General features: G+C 47.2%; 2 protein-coding genes across 4 annotated transcripts in view; both read left to right on the forward strand.

Moving 5' to 3' along the window:
• The window catches only part of ass1 (argininosuccinate synthase 1), a 28,570-nt gene extending 19,796 nt beyond the window's left edge, over positions 1-8,774 (forward strand). The window contains exons 12-15 of the mRNA XM_060050601.1: positions 2,742-2,873; positions 4,406-4,562; positions 7,835-7,900; positions 8,430-8,774. Coding sequence (XP_059906584.1) covers positions 2,742-2,873; positions 4,406-4,562; positions 7,835-7,900; positions 8,430-8,478 — 404 coding nt within the window. The 3' untranslated portion in view covers positions 8,479-8,774. The remainder of the gene's footprint in view (positions 1-2,741; positions 2,874-4,405; positions 4,563-7,834; positions 7,901-8,429) is intronic.
• A 7,730-nt stretch (positions 8,775-16,504) lies between these two features.
• Positions 16,505-20,557, forward strand: part of LOC132456266 (far upstream element-binding protein 3-like) — a 32,150-nt gene continuing 28,097 nt past the window's right edge. For 2 of the 3 annotated variants that reach the window (XM_060050602.1, XM_060050603.1), the window contains exon 1: positions 16,558-16,718. In XM_060050602.1, coding sequence (XP_059906585.1) covers positions 16,626-16,718 — 93 coding nt within the window. In that variant the 5' untranslated portion in view covers positions 16,558-16,625. Of the gene's footprint in view, positions 16,719-20,557 lie in introns of all 3 variants that reach the window. The other variant, XM_060050604.1, reaches the window with a different exon arrangement.

Genomic DNA, 20,557 nt, shown 5'->3' on the forward strand with positions numbered 1-20,557 from the left:
GCTGAGAGGCTGTTGAACACAACATGATGTTGCTCTGGCTGCCGTGCACTCACAGGAAATCACTTTTTCTCTTAAGTCTCACCTGGAAAGCGAAGCACCGAGGTTACTTGCGTTTACTTATGCATGTACACTCGTTGAGAAAACACACACACAAACTCACACTGAGTGATTAATTGTGCATATGCTTCGCTTGATACACACAAATACACACACAGTTGTTTCACATGTGCACGCGCACATACACCCACACGTGTCAGCCACCTCTCAACACAGGCGTCTCTCTTGTTGTTTTTCTTCTTATTGTCAGTGCTAGCCGCGGGTGACTCCCATTGCCTCTTTGTCACCTCTCTGCGTGTGTCACACCACTACGCTTACGAGGCCGGGCGGTCGCATGTGCCCCCCCCCCTCCCCCTTCTGCTACACCACCGCACAGCGCCTTGATTGACAGATTGACTGGCCAACAGACTGGGGCTTGTGGCGCCACTTGGCAGGTAGAAATTGGAAAATGGGTAGACCAATTTTCTCTTCCCTCGATTGGACAAAAGATCGAAGCGCTTTCTCTCTCGCTCTCCACTGAAGCAATCGGAGGAGGAGGAGGAGGAGGAGAACGAGGTGTCCAAGTGGTCGAATAACTCCCGTTCGGTTTGTGTGTGTGTGTGTCTTTGTTTGTGTCTCTTTTTTTTGCCGTGACAATGGCGTTGCCAGAAAGGACGCTGGGTATGTCATGCCGGGGTCGGTGTATTTGTGTCGGGTCAGGTACAGGCTGGCAGTTGGAAATGGTTTTGTCAGAAAGACTACAAAGCCGTCAGCATCCAGCCTGTCAGAGCCCCGACACACGCCCGGAGACATTGATGGAGCCGCGGTGCTTGCTTGCTTGAATCGGAAGAAAACATGAAATTGCTCTCTCTCACTCGCTTTCTCACAACGAAAAGAGGACCTCATCTCCACTCTGATGTCAAACGGCCCAAAATACAGCAAATAGCAGAAGCCGTCAGAGCCATGCCCCTGGGGAAAAAAGCTTTCCAGAAGTTACTTCTTGGGAAATCACTTTGCAACTGACTCACCTCCCCCAATTCACAGCATAAAGTGTTCTTCCATGCCGACACGACAGAACCTACTACCTGCTATGTGAACGTTTTGGCTCACTCTCCCTCTAAGTATTCCTGTTTATCCTGATCTCTCTTCTGATGTTCTTCTCCTTTTGTTTACCTGGTCTTAATGCAGTGGCGACCCAGTGGACATGCATTAACCCAGGTGCTCATGGGCCAATGGGAATCCCCCTGGCTAGGATTTATTCCTGCTGCTAACTCTCTCCACGGCCTGCAGCCCCGTCCGTCCCACCAGAGACACGGCGACTGCATAAAAGATGAATGCCTCCAAACCCACCAGGGGGGCCGTTGTCTCAGCTTAACTAAGCGCTGCTTTTTAGGCTCACCAGCATTCTGTTTTTGCTTCTTTATTGTCGACTTGTCTCTTGTTGAGCCATTTCTGTCTGACTTAATCCTCATTCAGTTGCAGGGCGTTCTAACAGAGTTATCTGATGGAGCTGTTGTTGTTTCTGTTTTTTCTCCTCAGTGACCCTCCAAAGTCCAAACCCCTAACACCCGCCAGCATTCCTAGCTAGCTCAGGTTTACCTTGCAGGCTCTTTATGTGATGACCAGCTTGGCTGAGCTCTGCTCTGCCGCTTGATAGATGAGCGCTCTTCATCAGGAGGTGGCCTTTTTAAGTTGGCTAGTTATTGAGTAAAAGAGGATGAAGATTAGCTTGGATTAATGTTCAATGGTAAACATAACGTCAATCCAGAATGCAGTGGCTGATGGTGAGAGCAGGTTCCGAGCTGAGGGGTTGATGACTTAATCTGTCTCTGGGCATTCTGATCCCCTTTGTTCCTACTCCAGCTGAGTGACAGCTTGATTTTGTTCCTGTTATCTGTCCTTTCTGTCGCTGACTGTCTTTTTTTTTCTCCTTCAAAGCCTCCTCCTTCCCGTCCAGTGAGGGTAAATTGTAGGGTACTAAGAGCCCTGGTCTGGGCTGCTGGTTGGCAGGACCCCGTACCCCGTCATTAACCCGGGATTCATCCACGTCAGGCAGGATGCAGCTGTCAGTCAAACCCTGGCTCGGGGTGGGGGGCCTAATAGAGCTGTCTCTGTCTGCTGCCGTGTGATGGAGGCTTTGGAACCACCGATACCCTCATGAAGTTGATTGTTTTATTTATTTACCAGAAGTCTGACGCTTGTCGCCCTGCTCCACGTCGTCCTCTCACCCCCTCTGTCCCCAGTCTCAAATGCTGCTTCACAACACGGTTCTGATGTACAGAACAGGGTTCTAATCTACTCAGTACATCAGAACCATGTTCTAATGTTCTCTTTACAGAACAGGGTTCGAATGTTCTCTGTGCAAACCACGGTTCTCATGTTCTCTGTACAGAACAGGGTTCTAATGTACTCAGTGCATCAGAACCATGTTCTAATGTTCTCTGTATGAATGAATTATTTTTATTCACATACATCATATGTAGACATTAGAGACAATAAAGAAATGTCTATGCATGTGAACTGGTCCCTAAAGAAGCTACCTAAAGCGTATGCTAGGGGGCCTACTGTGCAGAACAGGGTTCTAATGTTCTCTGTACAGAGCAGGGTTCTAATGTTCGCTGTACAGAACAGGGTTCGAATGTACTGACTACATTATAAACCGGTTCCAATGTCCTGTTCCCCTATACCATGCTCCTCTCCCCCAGGGATCTACGAGACCCCGGGAGGAACCATCCTGTACCAGGCCCACCTGGACATTGAGACCTTCACCATGGATAAGGAGGTGCGCCGCATCAAGCAGGGCCTGGGGATCACCTTCTCTGAGCTCATCTACAACGGTGAGACGCTCCCGCGCGGCTCCTGGTCAGAATGGATCGCTGATCATAACCACTGAGTAGAAGAAGTACTCATGAAATCTGTTGTAAACGTTCTAGTGCTTTTTATCCAAACATGGCGCAGCGCCCCTGTTTACTCGCGGTTCTTTACAGAAATACACACCTGAAGAGACCTCAGTAGACACATGCCAGTCACCAGTGTGTGTGAATCACACGTTCAAAGGAGAAAGAGACTCAATGTCTAAATACTACTTCATTGATCCACAAACACAGATTCAAGGGTTCCCAAGACGATTTTAGATTTGAAACTTATTGCAACTAATGTAAGGACATAGGAAAAAAAATCAATAGTTCATTTTTGATGATATAATTTATAAGACACAAGTTGTATTGTGAAGAGGAATAACTGAAGATCACAAATTTAAAGATACCTCTGACTCAGGTGAGAGCGGACCACATGCAGGAAGTACTCCCTGCTGCGTACTCTGTGCGACTGAGAGAGGTCTGTGTGTGTTTGTGCGTGAGGTGTGTGAGCGTGAGTGTGGGTATTACCTGGCTCAGGTGTCCCACCCCGCCCTCCTGTCCTCCTCCTGCGTTTCATCCCCATAATAGGATCAGCCCCATTAGAGGCTGATTACTGCGACCCTCCAGAGGGTTAGGAGGCATCATAGGAGACTGAGGCTGGCTTGAAGCCGGCCAAGTACCTCCTCTACACACAGACACCTCGGTGGCTCAGAGGAAGGACCAGACATTAGCTTGAGAGTGGAGTTAATATACAAAGAACTCAGAATTCAACCCACAGCCGGAACATGTTTGGACGTCCGGTGATGCACTCTAAATAAAAAGGGTTTCCTTCCTCCATTGATAAAGTCCCAACATTATCAATCAATTTAATCAGTCGCTCTTCTGCAGATGTGACTCTCTGTAACACAAAGGTCTGACTTCAGATTTTCCATTTTACGGTGAACTTGAGAAAATAGATTAGTTTGCCACGGTGAGGAATGCCCCATTTTAAGGTAATGGGGGAACTGACACAAGAGTGTTTGTGAACCTGGCCAGACGGAGAGGTGGAGGTCACCCATTAGCACAGAGAGGGGGCTCCCCGCTGTGAGGGGAGGGACTGACCCTCTGACACACACACACACACACACACACACACACACACACACACACACACACACACACACACACACACACACACACCATCTGTCTCTAAAGAGCCAATGCAAGTCTCACCTGGACCTGAAAGCCCAGCCCATAGGGCTGAGAGGTCGGGGGGCATATGTCCAATTGATCCGTCGTGACCAATCAAAGAGCTTAGTCTTCCCCTAGGCTAATGGCCGTTTATTTTCATGTTTCAGTGGGACAGGGGTCTTTGAAGTCATTGATTTTCCCTTCCTTGTCATCATGGTCTATTTGTGTTTGTTTTTATTTGTTGTGGCATACCTTTAAGCCCTGAAGAACAGAGGAACGGTACATGTAGTAGATTGTTTGTTTCAGCTAACACCTCTGTCTCTAAACTCTGTCCCACCCAGGTTTCTGGTTCAGTCCAGAGTGCGCGTTTGTGCGCGACTGCATCGCCAGGTCCCAGGAGAACGTGGAGGGCAAGGTCCAGTTGTCTGTCTTCAAGGGCCAGGTGTATATGCTGGGGCGGGAGTCCCCCAAGTCCCTGTACAACGAGGAGCTGGTCAGGTGAGGCTGAGGAAGAGGGCACCATGGCAACGGGTAAAGCGGGGCATGAGCAAGGGGCAGGTGTTGACTAGGGTTGGGTATCGTTTGGGTTTTATCCGATACCGGTGCCTACTCTGTAGTTTTCAAACGGTTCCGGTGCTAAAACGGTTCTCGAACCGGTACTTAAAAAAAAAAAATGAAACTGCACACACTTGCATACATGCACGACTTGTTCTGAGTAATAATAATAATATTAATTACTTGCTGAAAGCAGGCAGGCACGCATCATGGCGCAACATTATTGCCAAAGTCACATTAAGTAACATAACTCAGGTGCGCAAGGCAGCCACAGGAGATGCCAACATTGTTTTCAACCGCTCGGTACCGCGCTGTATTAATTCCCAAGTTTTGAAAAGAAAAAGTATTTGAAGGCAACACGCACGCACGCACGTACGTACGTTCACCCACTACAACCTGCCGATCTTCAATCAAAACAACATCAAGTAAGCGATGCCAAAGCGCGTTGACAAGTCCGTCTCGAGGAGCCCATAGGCTTTATGGTGTATATGTTTGAAAGCCATGACACAGACACACTCTATTACCAGTTGGCCTGAAATACCACGCCTCGCAGTCATGGACCTATAAAGAAAGTCGTAGTCGTACCATGCGTGTTTAGCGCAACATTGAAAAGGGTCCCGTCTGAAACAGTGTCGCGGAGCGCTGCGTTCCGAACGTTGTGTAATCAAATACACCGGTATGGCGGTATATAACAAAAGCATTTCCTAACGAAAATACACACCGTTATTCAGTCTGAACCGGTATAGCGCCCAGCACTAACGCAAGTTGACGCCGCAACACCATGGGGGCGGGGCAGGGGGCGTTAAAAAACGCCAGGCACCGTTATGAGGAACCGAAATGTGCGTTCTTATTCGATCTCGTTACAACCGTTTACGTCGGAACCGGTTCCCTACTGGAACCGAGTTTCGGTGCTCAACCCTAGTGTTGACCTCCTGGACAACTGAAGGATCGTGTGTCGAGGTGTTGGTCCTGACGAGCTGGCTGTTGCCCTGCGTGGTTGACTCCGCCGTCGGTGTGTGAATGTGTGAATGAATGGTTGCAAGTCCCTTTGGATAAAAGCCTCAGCAAAGTCCCCTGAATGTAAGTGTAAACATAGTCATGACATGGGCGATGCCTGTGAATAACGGTGCTTTGAGCCGACATCAGTTATCAGTAAGCGCCATTCTGACGGTCTGACTGATCGGTGCTATACCGTTGGTGTACGAGGTAGTCGGCGCAGCGGTTTGAAGGTCCTCTAGTGGTCCGCCTGGAGTTTCTGATTGATGCGGTGCACAGCAGCAGGGTCCTGCCCACATGTTGACCAGGGGGACGGCCGCAGCAGCCGGTCCTCCGCAGGCCGCCCAGTGGAGACCCCACTAGACAAAGACATCAGAGCTCTTTTTCCTGAGGGGGTCGGACCCCTCCGCCACCCCCTCCCCAACCGTGGCCTCATCGGCGGATAACAGTAGGCTGATTCAGGGCTCTGACCCCCAGGCCCTCCAGGCAGGCTCAGCGCTGACCGATTAGAGCTCCTCCATATGCCCACGTCTCCCCCATGATGCTCCCACACAGACCCCCGAGTCACGGGGGGGGGGGGGGGGGGGGGGGGAGAGAGAGGGAGGGAGAGAGAAGAGGACGAGAAAGGGAGGGCGAGGGGGGGGGGAGACAACAAGATAATTTTAGACAATGTTTTGAAGAGGAAACTGCCACAGTGTCGTGCTAGTTGGCAGGTCAGGCAGAGAGAGGGGGAGCGCCAGGTAAGAGGTCATGGATGTTTTGACTCCCAGCCAAAAAGTGAATTCAAACCCCTGTGTCCAAGTTAAGTCTACCTGTCGGCATAACCCCTACCCCTACTTGCCTGCGTGCCTTGTTGACACGCAGTTGCTAAACCTATTTAGCAGTTGCTAAATAGATTAGCTTTGGATAAAAGCAACCACTGAAGGCCTGAATAGTAAGCATATGAATATGGCAAGGGAGAGAACCGGTCCAACAATATACCAGAATACATTTCTTATCCGTCTCTCCATCTGTATTTCTCTGCCTCCCTTTCTCTAGGTCTCTTTTCCTCCTGTCTCTTTCCCAAGCATTCTCCCGTATCACTTTCACTGATAAACACTTGTTCTCCATCTCTCACGTCGCCTTGTCGGCCGCGAACGGCAGCACACAGGTGTTGTGTTACCGTGCCGCTGCCAGCTCCTCGGGGCCCTGGACAGATGGCCCCGCGGGGGGCTCTACGTGGCTGACCACGGCCCCCCTCCCGGGACCACTCCCCCCGCTCGCACAGCCCCCTGCTTTTAAATTTGAAGATATTCCCATTAAGCATTCAAGCCATTTCCAGAACTCTCAGAATGGAAGTATCGGCTATGTCGGCGCATAGCAATGTTTACACACACACACACACACACACACACACACACACACACACACACACACAGTGTATTGTGGCCCTTGCGTGTCCCTGTGTGTATAATGGCAGTAAGGTGTTAGGTAGCGCGTCTTGTGTTGAGAGTTGATGATTTAGTCGTCAATCATTCTTTTCACAAGTGTTTATTCTATGGTTTGTTGGCAATTTTCTCTGTTGCTAAGAGCTATTTCTCTCCTTCTAAGACTGCGTGTGTGCCTCGCACTGGTCGAGAGAGCCTAGGTGGCTGTGAGCGAGGGAGCACTGCAGGTAGAAACTGCTGTAATTATAGAGCACAAACAGTCTTTTGTGAGACACTCACACTCATTTAGAGTAGAGGAAATCACAGCGGCGCACACACACATAAAGCCAAGGACACGCTGGGCAAACATGCACAGGCAACAGTTTGAGGCAGAATTCTTTAAAGAAATAAAATGTCGGGTAACAAAATGTACCTCCTTTTTTTCCTTATTTTTTTTATGGGGGGGGTTGTTCTTAATCTGGTGTCGATACAATAGCGTTGGGTGTGTGGGTTGAATTCTAGCGTGTGTGTGTGTGTGTGTGTGTGTGTGTTGCATATCTTCGTCTGTATTGATTCCTTATTATTTATGCGGAAATGCCCACTAACCACGGCATTCACAAATTTATTGATACAAATATTTTCTTCTAAAGGTCACCTTTTCAACGATTACATTTTCCAAGTTATTGATCCATACTCCCTCACTCTTTATCCCTGTTTACTCTGCACCGTTTTATCAGTAAATCCACTGCACATCCGTCTCTTGCCAAGTGTGTATTATTGTCTTGAACGGGTGTCCTCTGTCCTTCCTTGCAGCATGGACGTACAGGGAGACTACGACCCATGTGACGCCTCAGGGTTCATCAAGATCAACGCTGTCCGGTAAGAACTCGGCCCAAGCATTGTTTCATTAGATTACATTTATGAAAGCAAAATGTAAAGTATGCAGGGTTTTCAAAATGGAAAAAAATAACACTAAGATCCTTTCATCAAAGTATTTCTTTCATACTATGTACCAGTGTTCAGTCTTACCCAGACTGATTGTTTTGTTCTTGAGCGTGGGGTCATATCTGACACAAACGCATCCAGTCACCATTTGTATAATGTATAAATGTAAGACTAAAAATCAACATAACCTACCACAACATATCGTGGGGAGTGGATCATGTCCTGAAATTAATAGTGCAATGGCAGCGGATCAGGAAGTATCAGAGTTGTCGGATATCAGGAGTTAATAGTCCTAAAAAGTCTGGGTTTCAGGCTAAATTCCCATTATCTTCCTATAAGACTCATAACCCTCTACCCCTGTCGTAAATGGCATGTATTCAGTGCAAGTCGCTGTCAATGCAAGCATGTGTTAAGCTCCTAAATGGTTAAACACTGACACGCTCTTCTTGTTTCTGTTGTTCAGGCTGAGAGAGCACCACCGTCTGCAGGGGCTGTCCGGAAGCAAGAAATGAAGACCTGCTGCGGACCTCTGCTGTGTCTCTTCAGCAGCAGGGCTCCAGACTTATGTCTTTAGCATCCCTGTTTACTCTAACGCCCACCTATGTGCCTATGTGTCAGAGATCACAGGTAGTTCTATCGTTTTTAGGATTTAACATTTCCTTTTAATAGAGCATTGATACTTGCATTTGATGTGGGGAAATGTTACATTTGTAGAGTTATTTCTTGTATTGCTTGGGGAGTAATCACTACATAAGAAAAATTACTCTCACTTACTACTCTGTTGCCATCAATAAACTAGATGCCAATATGTTGCAGCTCTTCGTCCTTTTCCTGTAACACACACACACACACACACACACACACACACACACACACACACACACACACACACACACACACACACACACACACACACACCCCGTTGCTGCTAACACTTTATCATGACCCCATCGATGATGTGTGTTGGTGATTCATCTTTGTGTGGCTGAGCACCCTGGGTCTGTGGTTACCGACGGCCGCTTGTTTAACTCTGGGGACAACAGCGAGCCAGAGGTAAGGGAACACCGGGGCACCATCTTGGTTCTGATATTTGTAATATGGAGATGAAGGCTGTGTGATGGCAAGAGTTTCGCATTAATCAAAGTCTGGCCAGGGTGGCTTGCTGAGGGTTGCTGGAGCATAAATGATGGCGCTATTTCCCAGCTTAAATGGCACAAGTCAGCCGGAAGAGAAGCCGATTGCGCACATATGTATATTGCCCAACGTGGGGTATCTAGGCGTTACCAAGGAAGGAACAGGAGTTGCGGGAGATCTTGTATTTGCAAGGGAACATTCTACCTCATTGTTATGTCTCGGGTCATCTCTGGTGTTGTCACGTGTCCCAGAATGAAGAACTTAACACGGTTTGGTGTTCTTTTAAGTAATGGGGAAAATGGTTTCATCCATTCATTCAACGCAGCAGGAGTCTGAAACATTTCTCTGAGTGGCATTGAACTGCCAACCACAAACCTACGGCGTCAACCTCAGAACCTTTTGTTGAGTGTGTGTATCTGCTTCCTCACTTCAAAACGCTTCTCTCCATCTGTGAAGTTCAGGACATCGCCTCTGAGCTCTGACGATGACCCCCCCCCCGGCTGGAGGAGCTGCAGCCCTCCCTGTGGGGAGGGGGGTTGTGTGTAAGAGCTGGGCCTCCTGGTAAAATTGCATAGGCATAGGAGACCCCCTGCCAGGCATAATGGGCATGGAGGGGTCTTCGGACCCTTTCAGTCCCCAACCCCCCAACACAATTATTCTGCAGGCGTCTCATTTTTTTTTTTTTTGCCTGGTCAATTACCAGCCAGCCAGCCCCAGCATTTACAGGCGTGTGCATACAGGTTACTGGATAATCAGCATCCTAAATTGCCCCATGAATGAAGGGATGGGGGGGTGTTGAGATTAGTCAGTCAAGCTGAAAAGAGAGGAGAGGGGTGGGGCCAGCTATCACTCTCAGCATGCCCAGGTTGTGGGGGGGAGGGTTAAGGTCTATCAACTTTGTTGGGCTTCTGATAAGATATGACCCTGCGGAATGTTGTTGACGGATGTGATCATTGTTTTCCAGTGTTCCTGTGTGTGTGTGTCCCTACATGTGCGCTCACGATGGAGACAACATGTCTATTGCCACTGTCGCGATTTCAAATCCATCTTAATTCTTCGTCCTTGCAACTGCGTACGCGAGGCAGCTCATCCATCTCACTTCTGACTTTGCAGCCGCCGCCACCAGTGAAGTCATCAGCACTGCCACCTCCTCCTCCTTCCCCCTGCCTGCCCCGGCAGTCTCCCTCTTGCACTCAGCCAGGTATGAAAGCGGGCAGACACCTGACCAAGGGGATTAATGATCCTTGACCCCCACACATCAATTACCCCTCATTACCTGCTCTGTGGCCCCTCTCAGGAGAGAGCAGTGTAACAATAGCACAACATGAAAGTCAGCCGTGACTCTGAATGGATCTCTAATGGGCTCTGCTTTGTGTGTGTGTGTGTGTGTGCGTGTCCTCAGGAGCTGTGCTCAGCCAACCTTTCAGTCCCTGTCATTCTCTCACAGCACACGTACAATGGACAATTGTCCACGCTTTGCTTTGCCCTATCGAGTGGAGGAACCGTCGGCTGGAGGAACCTCAGGGCTGCCCAGCGGTGCGGCTCAGAGGATCTCAGGATGCGTCAAGAAGGAGGTTGTGCAGAGCTTCTGTGCTGTCTTTTGGGCTTATTTTGGGTTCTTGGACTGAAGCCTTTTAATTTTGTCATTCCCCTATTCAGAACAGAATGTCAACTTGTTCAGACAAGCACATCCTCTCTATCCCTGATGTCATACCGGGCCGGTTTTATTGGTTCTGTCGAAGTCCAGGGAGGATAAACAGCGGAACACGCAACATGTTGTGGCGGACCTCTGGCAGGAGAAGACGGACGCATCTCAGTTGTCATTCAATCCCCCCGGCCTCGCCGTCTGGTCTCGCCGTCTTACCTGTGGACTTGGGGAAGTTCTCTTGCAGGTCACATGACCTCTGCTCCACGCCAGACTGCACAATAAGAGACAGAAGTAATGACCATGAGGGGAGGGAAAGGCAAGATGGAGGCGGGGGGCAATTACCAGCAATTAGAAGCCGAAGTGGTGCCCCCATCATCCCTTCATTATGGGGGCTGTGTAACCCAAGCCCAGGGTACCATATGGGGGGGGGGCTATTGTGGTCCCCCACTCCTTGTGTCTGCCCTCCACCCTGGGATCTGGGATCAGACCCCTATATGGGCCGAGGTCTTTCTCTGAAGAGCCGGGCGGGAGGAGGGTCTGAAGTCCTCTGAATTCAGCTTTGACATCCTTAGGTGGGTGGGGGTGTGAATGCATTATTTAGCACGGGGGGAGGGGGGGACTTAAGAAGTCAAGATACGTTGTGTCTTAAGATGGTGCCCACGTTAACCTCACATCATCTCCCATCGCAGCGCCAGAATCATGCTTCATGGGTGTAAGGGGATTCAATGCGGCAAAAATACTACTTGCTACTTTTTCCTCTTTACTACGAATGTTTTCACTAGATGCTGCTCCTGCCTCACCCAGCGGGCCAGGGGTTAATGGATTCCTCTTCTGAGGACCGGACAGGAAGCTAATGGGAACGGGAAGATGATGAGGTCACTCTTACTGGTCAAAGACAAGGGAGGTTTACAATATGTGTGGGTCACTAGACACCAAATAGATTCCTGTACAATCGGTTCGGTTTGTCTGGCCCGTTCTGGTGGACAGAGCATCTAGGGACTCGTACCTGGAGTCATTACAAAGAGGATCTCTGTTGATATAGGGCTAACCACGTAGAATATAACCCACATCTGAAACGGGCCTTGGGATGAGATTTGTTCTGGAAATAGGCAAGTTGTAGATTTTGAAAGTTCACAACCATCTGCACATCCAGAGTTGGTCCAACACACACAATGCCTGCTCTATCAGACTCTTTGGTAACCTGACCTTTTGGTGGAACATGGCCATCTGTGTGTTACTGTAGAAAGGCCAGTGAAATACGCTTTGCCTTCCAGGCTGCAGCTATCATCCATAGATCCAGTGTGTTTGGGTGAGAGTGTGCGTCTGTGTGTGTTCCTTGATGTCGAAGTCAATGTTCTGGTGTCAAAGGACAGCCCGACTGTGATATCCATACGATCCATAGACAGATGGAGGGCCATTACGGTCAAGCCCATGGCTTTGTTTGGCCTGAGCCTGTGATGAAATATTGATGGAAAAATATAAATATTTTGCCTGCTGCTCAGTGGTGCTCGTCTAAAAGGGTTAATGAGTGTGAGGACTTACCTTCCTCCTGTTACCCCAAGACAAAGCCCTACCAGGACTTACATTGACCTGTCGGTAGTCCGGGGCCTCTGAGGACATACGACTAATCGATAGCTTCTTACAATGCCAGATTGCATTACCTATACTCTTCACAGGTCGGTTTGTGTGAATGTACAGGAAGTGCTGGACCACCCTTTTGTTGAACGTATCCAGCTGGGTAACATAGTTATTCTTTAACATAGAGGCCTTCGGTTGATTATACAGCATGCTGCTGCTACTGTAAATACTCACTAACGACCCACCACAACGGATAACGTAATTATCACTCAACTTGCTGTTTTAGTTGTGCTACGGTCTTGGGATCCAGCTCAATAGCTTTGTTATTTGTGAGCTTTGTTTTATTCTGAAATACATTCACATTTGTTTTCCCACCAATATATATATAATAAAGTGTTTATTGTTCAAAGATGCATACATGTCTAAAAAAATATTATCTGTCCCTTGACAGATTAAACGTACAAATTACTGAACTGAATGCAGCTCCCCCATTTCCACTTTTACATGCAGACTCTGAATGAAAGTGTTGAACGTTGACAGTACATTGATTCAACGTTTGTTTGCTTTAATGCAGGTCTAGGTACATACAACATCTTCTTTGGATCCTTAACATACCAGGTTACTATACCCCCCTCCCACACACATACACACACACACACTCCCCCCCGGATCAGTGGTAATACAGCATGTTTATTTCCGATCAATACATTTATCTCCTCTTCTATCGGAGAGTCTTCCCTTTCACTTTGCCCCTCCCAGGGGTGTGCTGGTTGGGCTTGTTTTGCTGGCGCACACACACACACACACACACACACACACACACACACACACACACACACACACACACACACACACACACACACACACACACACACACACACACACACACACACACACACACACACACACACACTCATTAAGTCGGTTCGATCTATTGCCTCACTAGGTGGTGAGAGTGGATGAGTGGGCCTATCAGGTTCAGCCGGGTAGCCCAGCCCTCTCATGCCAGCCTCTCAGCAGATTATTTGGGAGATGTAAATGTTTAATGGTACTACTGGTTATTTGGTTGTTGTTGATGTTTGTTGTGATGAATGGTAATGCTGCAAGTCTGGGATTGTCTCTTCCTCTGCACATAAACTACTCAAGAGGGTGTGTGTGTGTGTGTGTGTGTGTGTGTGTGTGTGTGTGTGTGTGTGTGTGTGTGTGTGTGTGTGTGTGTGTGTGTGTGTGTGTGTGTGTGTGTGTGTGTGTGTGTGTGTATTTATGTGTTCGATGCTTCTTTGGTTTCGGGGCATTCACCGTACACGCAAAAGTAATGAATAGGTCTAGTTATTCAAAAAAAATTGGTGACCAAAGACATGATCGTCCAAACTGTGGTTTGCACCAATATGTTGAGCCATAACAGGGATCACACATATTTTCTTTGCTGTGTACATGTGTCTATGCTATTAGCACAACTCGTGCCAGCAGATTAATGTTGCACTCATGGTAATGTATTTGTTATTCAATTTGACACAAAGCCGTACATTTCACGGAAGCATTTTACTTCCAAGAGAGTATAACGTTGTATAGCCTTATACTTAAATATTTCAATGGAGAAATTTTTTATCTTTCACTGTAAAATATGTCTTTAGACACGATAATATGCGGCTCTACGGTGCTCCGTTGGGGAAACTGAAACAGGTGAAACTGTTTGATTTGGAGAATGAAAAAAAGATTGCCCGATTAACAATGGATGACTGTGAGATGCTTTCATTTTTGTCATAACCGACACTCAGATTTGAATAGAACCCCTGTGTCATTTCACGATCTCGGCGCGCGGTGGTGACAGCAATGAAATTACACGCAGAACACTTGTGTCTACCAGTGCCAGGAAGCCTAGAAACACTCCATGTAACCATTATTTCCTTTCAGGCGCCGATGTTGCCTACGCAGGAGTCGGGCAAAACAGTTTCCAAGGTGAATTGGTGACTCTGGGAGAGGAGGGGCGAGAACGGGACAGGTGGAGAGAGACGCCAGGAGAAAGGAGCGATAAAGAAATAGTAGAGGGGAGGGGGGGGGGCTAAGAGGGTTAGTGGAGACAGGGAGGGGTCACAGTCCCAGCGGAGAGAGAAAGTGAAAAACATCCGTAATTTTCACGACAGGGTCCCGCATAATTGAGTCATTTAAAGTACGGATACAGAGCTGAATCAAAGCAAAGTGGCAGAACGGAGGAGGAGGTAGCAGGTAGAGGCAGAAAAAATAAAAAAAGTAGACTAGGGTGTAGAATTGGACTGTTTTATAAAGGAAAAAGGATTCTCTTTGTCTTCTATTTCAGTGTAAACTGTCGTAGGCTATATCTTTCTGCTTTTGATTTCCCCTTCCACTATCCATTTCCCTTCATCCCTTTCAATGGAGAGAATCTACCTTCCCAAATCATCCCTAGAATAAATCTGGAGTTTGTATGTATTAATTCTGTTGGTTTTATTATTTTCCAGAAATTGGAGCTCTTCCTTTTAACACACACACACTCACACGGACACACACAGGCACACATGCACACAGTGAGTCAGAGGAGTTGCAGAACAGGTTGAATACTGACCCCAGGGAGATGACCATGTTGTGAGAGACAATGCCACGTAGAGGAAATGGTATCAATGACATTTGATAACCCACCCTGTCCCACTCACACGCACGCACACACGCAAGCATACACATTGGCAGTCGTCCAGAGACTCACACCTGTGCAACCTCACTCTGTCAGACTATTTCTGGACACAAGTGGTGAATTTGTGTATGCATGTCTCACCGTTGCCATTTTTTTCTCCTTCAGAATTGTCTTGAAACCCACCCAGGTCTTTGATGATTTCATCATTTCCCCACACAGCCACCTCTCGCTCCGAATACATTTGCTGCCACATGGTTGCAATATGCAACAGGGTGTGTGCAGTGTCTGCTGCTCCAGTCGGGCTACATTAGGGGTTGGCGGGCAGCGGGGCCCCGGCTCCTGCTTAATGTCCCCCTCGTCCTCCTCAGAGGTGATAACATGCCCCCGGGCCGACGCGGCTGGGAAATGGATATCTCTAGGAGTTAATGTCAGACAGAGCACATCGGAGTGGGATGTCAATCCACTTGTCCGGAAGACAGGGTCAACTGCATTAGTGTTGCATGTGGTGGGAAGCTATACGTGGTATATGCATCTAGAATCTCCTGTTTGGATTTATGATGTAAGATTTGTTACAGCCCAAGGTTTAATCAGGGTAATAATTGCGTCTACAATAATCAGAACTGCCCTCTACTTTACATTTTTTATCTGTTTAGTCTATCTATTTGTACTGACCATTTACAATAAAGGCAGAATATGTTGCTAATAATGCATTTCTTGATTAACATATCACTTATGCGACATCAGAGAGATAGTTTGAATGTGTCTCTCTGTTTTAAGTGTTCTCTCTGTCTGGGCAACAGATGGGCCGATCACTCTGATTGAGCTTGGGATACATTTTCAGGAACAGGAACAGATTTGCATTAACCATTTGAAAATTTGCAGCAATTTTACTCTCCTCTGTCTAGCTGCCGACATTTTCCAGATGTGCACGAAAAATATGTTTCCACATGTGCAGATAGTGGGAAAGCCAATATATGTATCTATCATGTCCGTCAGGAAGTGTTAGGTATCTTGCGAGAAAGGTTGCTGTATTTGCAAGGGTTCAACACTCACTATTTAATTATGTTTAGGGCACTTTTATTGCAACTTTAATGAATACTTATAGAGAGTTATGTCGAGTGAGCTGTTGAATATGTCCAAGGTTTTAAGTTTAATAGAAGTGAAAACATATAGCATAGGCCCGTGGGTAAATCCAATAGCCAATGATTCTCAGGGACTTCATATCTTATAAAATAACAACCATTAGATATACTCAACTCAACCCAACAAGAACTCAAGTTATCACGGTAGAAAAATAATAAATATATAGCTGGCAAACCTTAACAGATAGTCACCTCATACACCACTTAATTAATTGGCAACATTACAAAGGAAGTTCATTGCTGCATTTGGAGATGTGCAGGGAAGGTGACTTGCCAGAGCAGCTGTTATTTTCATCTCTTCTTTTTTTTGTATAAGATATCTGCATCGAACCATAAATTTTATTTTATAGGCTGCAGTTTTATCATCATGCGCCGCAGACCGCTGAACTCCAGCCTGTCAAGTGGATCCGACTCTCGTCGCTGTATTCCCGCGAGATCGTCCGAGAAGCGACGGCCATGCACGTGTGCTGTTTTTTTTAAAGCGTGATTCTGAGCCGCCTTGTACGGAGGATGATGATGGCGGAGCTGGTGCAGGGACAGGGCCGGGTGGCTCATCCTGGATCCAAAGATGACTTCGCAGAAGCGATACGCCGGATACGACAGGTAACTAATCCACCAATGAGAAATCCTCCGCTTTCTTGCGACGAGACAGACATTTCCTGGATGTTGAAGTGCCTTTAGACCCCCCCCCCCACACACACACACACACACACACACACACACACACACTGAAAACACTCCTCATGCAAAGCTCGCTAGCAAGCTACATAGCCTACAGCTCCCAGGAAGCAGAGACTATCTCCACTTTGCGGGTTGCTTATTTAAAAACACAGCAGGGAACGTGGTTGTCGGAATGACAACGTGTACAGGAAACTATAAATCGGGTTGCCGCTATCCCAGTAAACCCATCAGCCGGCCAGCCCAAGTGAAACTTTAACAACACAACACCAGCAACACAGTGCAACCTGTTGTCAGTCCACATAAGTTGGCTGTAGCTTTTAGGAACCCGACATGATGGTTTCTCGTTGAATGCCAAGCTCACTGACGGTTCTGGCGGTTCACCACGAATTAAAGTTAGCTTGAGGGGTGTAAGATGGAGCAGAGCACCCTTGCCAGAGCGCCCTGGTGCTCCTCCGGTGGGGGGACGCTGAGCGCCCTGGTGCTCCTCTGGGCGCCCAGGTGCTCCTCCAGGGGGGGGGGGGGGGGCACCAGAAGGGCACTGGTGCTTATCCAGTGGTGGGTCGTGGGACAGCTGACCAGTGGGGGGCTTGGTGAGCTGCTACGCGAGCTCGTGGCGCACCTTTAAAGTTTGGCAGATAGCACACACAAAGTGTACACAACTCCCTGAACACATGCCATGAATACTAAGTTCTCGGCTTGAAGTGTCATTCCCTGAATCGCCTTGTCATGTCAGCGTCCCCTTTTGAGATGAGCGACTGATATCTGGGCAAGTGGATCACTAGCAACCAAAGTGCCTTTTTGTTTACTACGGTAGTTTCGCTCAAGCCATTACTGTTTGGTTTCAAAGTGCATGTTTACTATATTGAACATGGTGTGTAGTGGCTCCTTACTTCCCCTCTACCCATAAAGTAGGCCTATTTTAAGATGTTTTCCGAGCCACATTATTTCTTTACAACCGGGGATTCTCACATGGCACACATGCATTTTTCAAATGCTTTTCCTGAATTTGTGGTAGCATTCAAATATCATCAATATCATGTGGCATTATTCGTGACTGGGTTTAAGGGCACTTTGCAATTCTTGTTATTAGGTGAGTGCCGCATGCAGTGCTCAACTATTGTTCTTCATAAGTTTTATTCTTTCTTTCTTATTCTCTACAAACTTTGGGACCTATCTCCTTCCTAAATTTTTCACCTAGAGACTCCATTCTAATTTTTAAATATTCAGAATAGCTTGGAATCGTGGGCTTCTTTTCAGATTTTTAAGATATTCTACTTTTAAAATATTATCTTTTTTCTTAACATGGGAGTCAATGGGAGGCCTCTGGTACTTCAATTGTTTTAAGTCGTAACTAAATCAATTTTCAACCGTTTATCTTCGTTCAAACCATTTAACAGATCTACACACTTGTATCTTCAAACCGTCATATTCTACAGTTGGTCCCATTGAAGCCGTCTGCCCATTCTTAAGCTTAAATAACTTAAGACATCGTATCTCGGTCAAATTTCAACCGTTTACCTTCGTTCAAACCATTTAACAAATCGACACACTTGTATCTTCAATAATACCGAAACGGAATTTCGATATCATTTAAACTTTATTCCGAATCACACTTTAGTTTCATACCGGCTTCGTTTCAGTTGGTCTCATTGATTTACGTTGACTCTGGAGCGTGATGACGTTCAGCAGTGTTGCCGGATTGGGTGGTTTTTCCCGCCAGATTGGGCTACTTTTGGATGATGTTCAGTCAGTGTTGCCAGATTGGGCAGTTTTTCTATTGAGCAGTCTCTATTGAGCTACTTTTAATCACGCACCTGCTCGCTATTCTCTTAAACACACAGACGGAGAGCAGGGCAATACATTTGACGTTTCAGATTCTTCAGTTCAATTCATTTTAAATTTTTAGCAATGCGTTGTGCTTTTCATTCAGCGGTAACTATTTGTTTCCAACCATTCACTTTTTCTTAAAGGTCCCATGACATGAAAATCTCACTTTTTGAGGTTTTCTAACATAAATATGAGTTCCCCTAGCCTGGATATGGTCCCCCAGTGGCTAGAACTTGCGTTGGGTGTAAAACGAGCACTAGCTGTTCTGCTCGCCTTTGAAAAAACGGAGGCTCAAGCGCGCTGATTTGGAATGTTGGAATTATATTGCCAAACATGCTCGCTAGTGCACCTGTCATAGCTATGCTGCTGTGTCCTGTTCCCGCCTAACCATTGGTCTCGCTGACAGGGGCGTCGCCGTCAACCTTGGCTTTTCCACGGAAAAGGTCGGTTAATTTAGCACATTTGGCTGCGTCTTGCTCTAAATTTTTTTTCCTTTTCAACCTCAACTTCTGAGCGCCACCCAATTCTTTTTCCTCTCCACCACCTTTTTTTTTCCTTTTTGACATTTTCGTATTTCTGTGTAACTTCAGTGAGATCAACGAGAAGTAAGTGACCCGGCCGTGTGTCAGGCTGAGCCAATCAGAAATGACAGACCGCGGAGCAGTCCAAGTTGGGAGGGGCCGAAGTGTTGTACACTTCCTTGTTATTTGGATAACCGTTCTGCTTTTGGTGTTATGGCGCATAACATATCGGACTCTCGTCTCTGGTATTTCTACAACGAGACTCTTAGTGGGGGTTATCTCAGCCAAGGTTGAGAATGAATTTGGGGGAAGGAACTTTGGCTTTGACTCCCTCAAGAACATGAACCATGACATGGAGGAGAAAGGGATTGTTGGCGGCGCTGAGGGACCACCGCCGGAGGCGGAGGTGCCTAAGCGCTGCCCGGCAACAATCCCTTTCTCCTCCTTGTCGCGGTTCAGTCTACTTCACATCAATGGTGGATTTAATGATTAGTTTCCGTGACCCAGTTCGCGTGATTCAGTTTGCCACGAGGAGTCGTTTGAGAATCGTTCGTTCGTTTAGTCGAGTTTCCGGTAGCACTAACTCCACTGAGTCTGACTGACTTGGCTGAGAACCGTGAAATGGGGTCCATTCCATGATGCGATTTACCGCTACCGGAAACCAGGCTGAACGAACATACGATTCGTGAACGACCCTTCCCAGTTCAGTCGAGTTTCTGGTGAATCGATTCAGCGGAAACTCTACTGAACGTGGAGGAGTCGTTCGCGATTCAGCCTAGTTTCCGGTAACGGTGAATCGCATCATGGAATGCAGTGACGCCATTGCACGGTTCTCAGCTGAGTGAGTCGGACTCAGTGGAGTTATGCTGCTATCCATTTGGATGGTACGCTGGTACGAACGACCAGCTTCAGCGAGAACGTGACGTATTTCCCTTGCTCCAGCCTTCCAGTTTGTCATTTGTGTTTCTGTTGAGCCACGAGGGGGAGTAGTAGCAGGCTAGTCATCATTAGCAACATAGCCTCTTTAGCAAACCAGCTTGAAAACACAACTTTACATTGAATTGCACGCAAAGCATGACCGTGCAATGCATAAATTGGTGACCGGATTAAAGCAGCAATGAAATCCAGTGTAAGAGGATTTAAAAACGACATTAAAAACGACATTAAAACCTCCAACGTGGTACAAAAACAAAGAAAATACATCTCAACCCCCATTAACTATGGGCGCAGCCATCTTCTTTACAAGTTGTACAGCCCTGCTCGCTCTACTTTGAAAGCGACGAGATACTACGAAGAAATACTCCCAGAAAGCTGGGAGATTTGCGACTTTTCCGCTTCGTACATCCAAATGGATAGCAGCATTAGTGCTACCGGAAACTCGTTCGTTCGATCAGTCGAGTTTCCGGTGAATCG

The sequence above is a fragment of the Gadus macrocephalus genome, chromosome 4 (assembly GCF_031168955.1).
Source record: "Gadus macrocephalus chromosome 4, ASM3116895v1".
NCBI classification, from domain to species: Eukaryota; Metazoa; Chordata; class Actinopteri; order Gadiformes; family Gadidae; genus Gadus; species Gadus macrocephalus.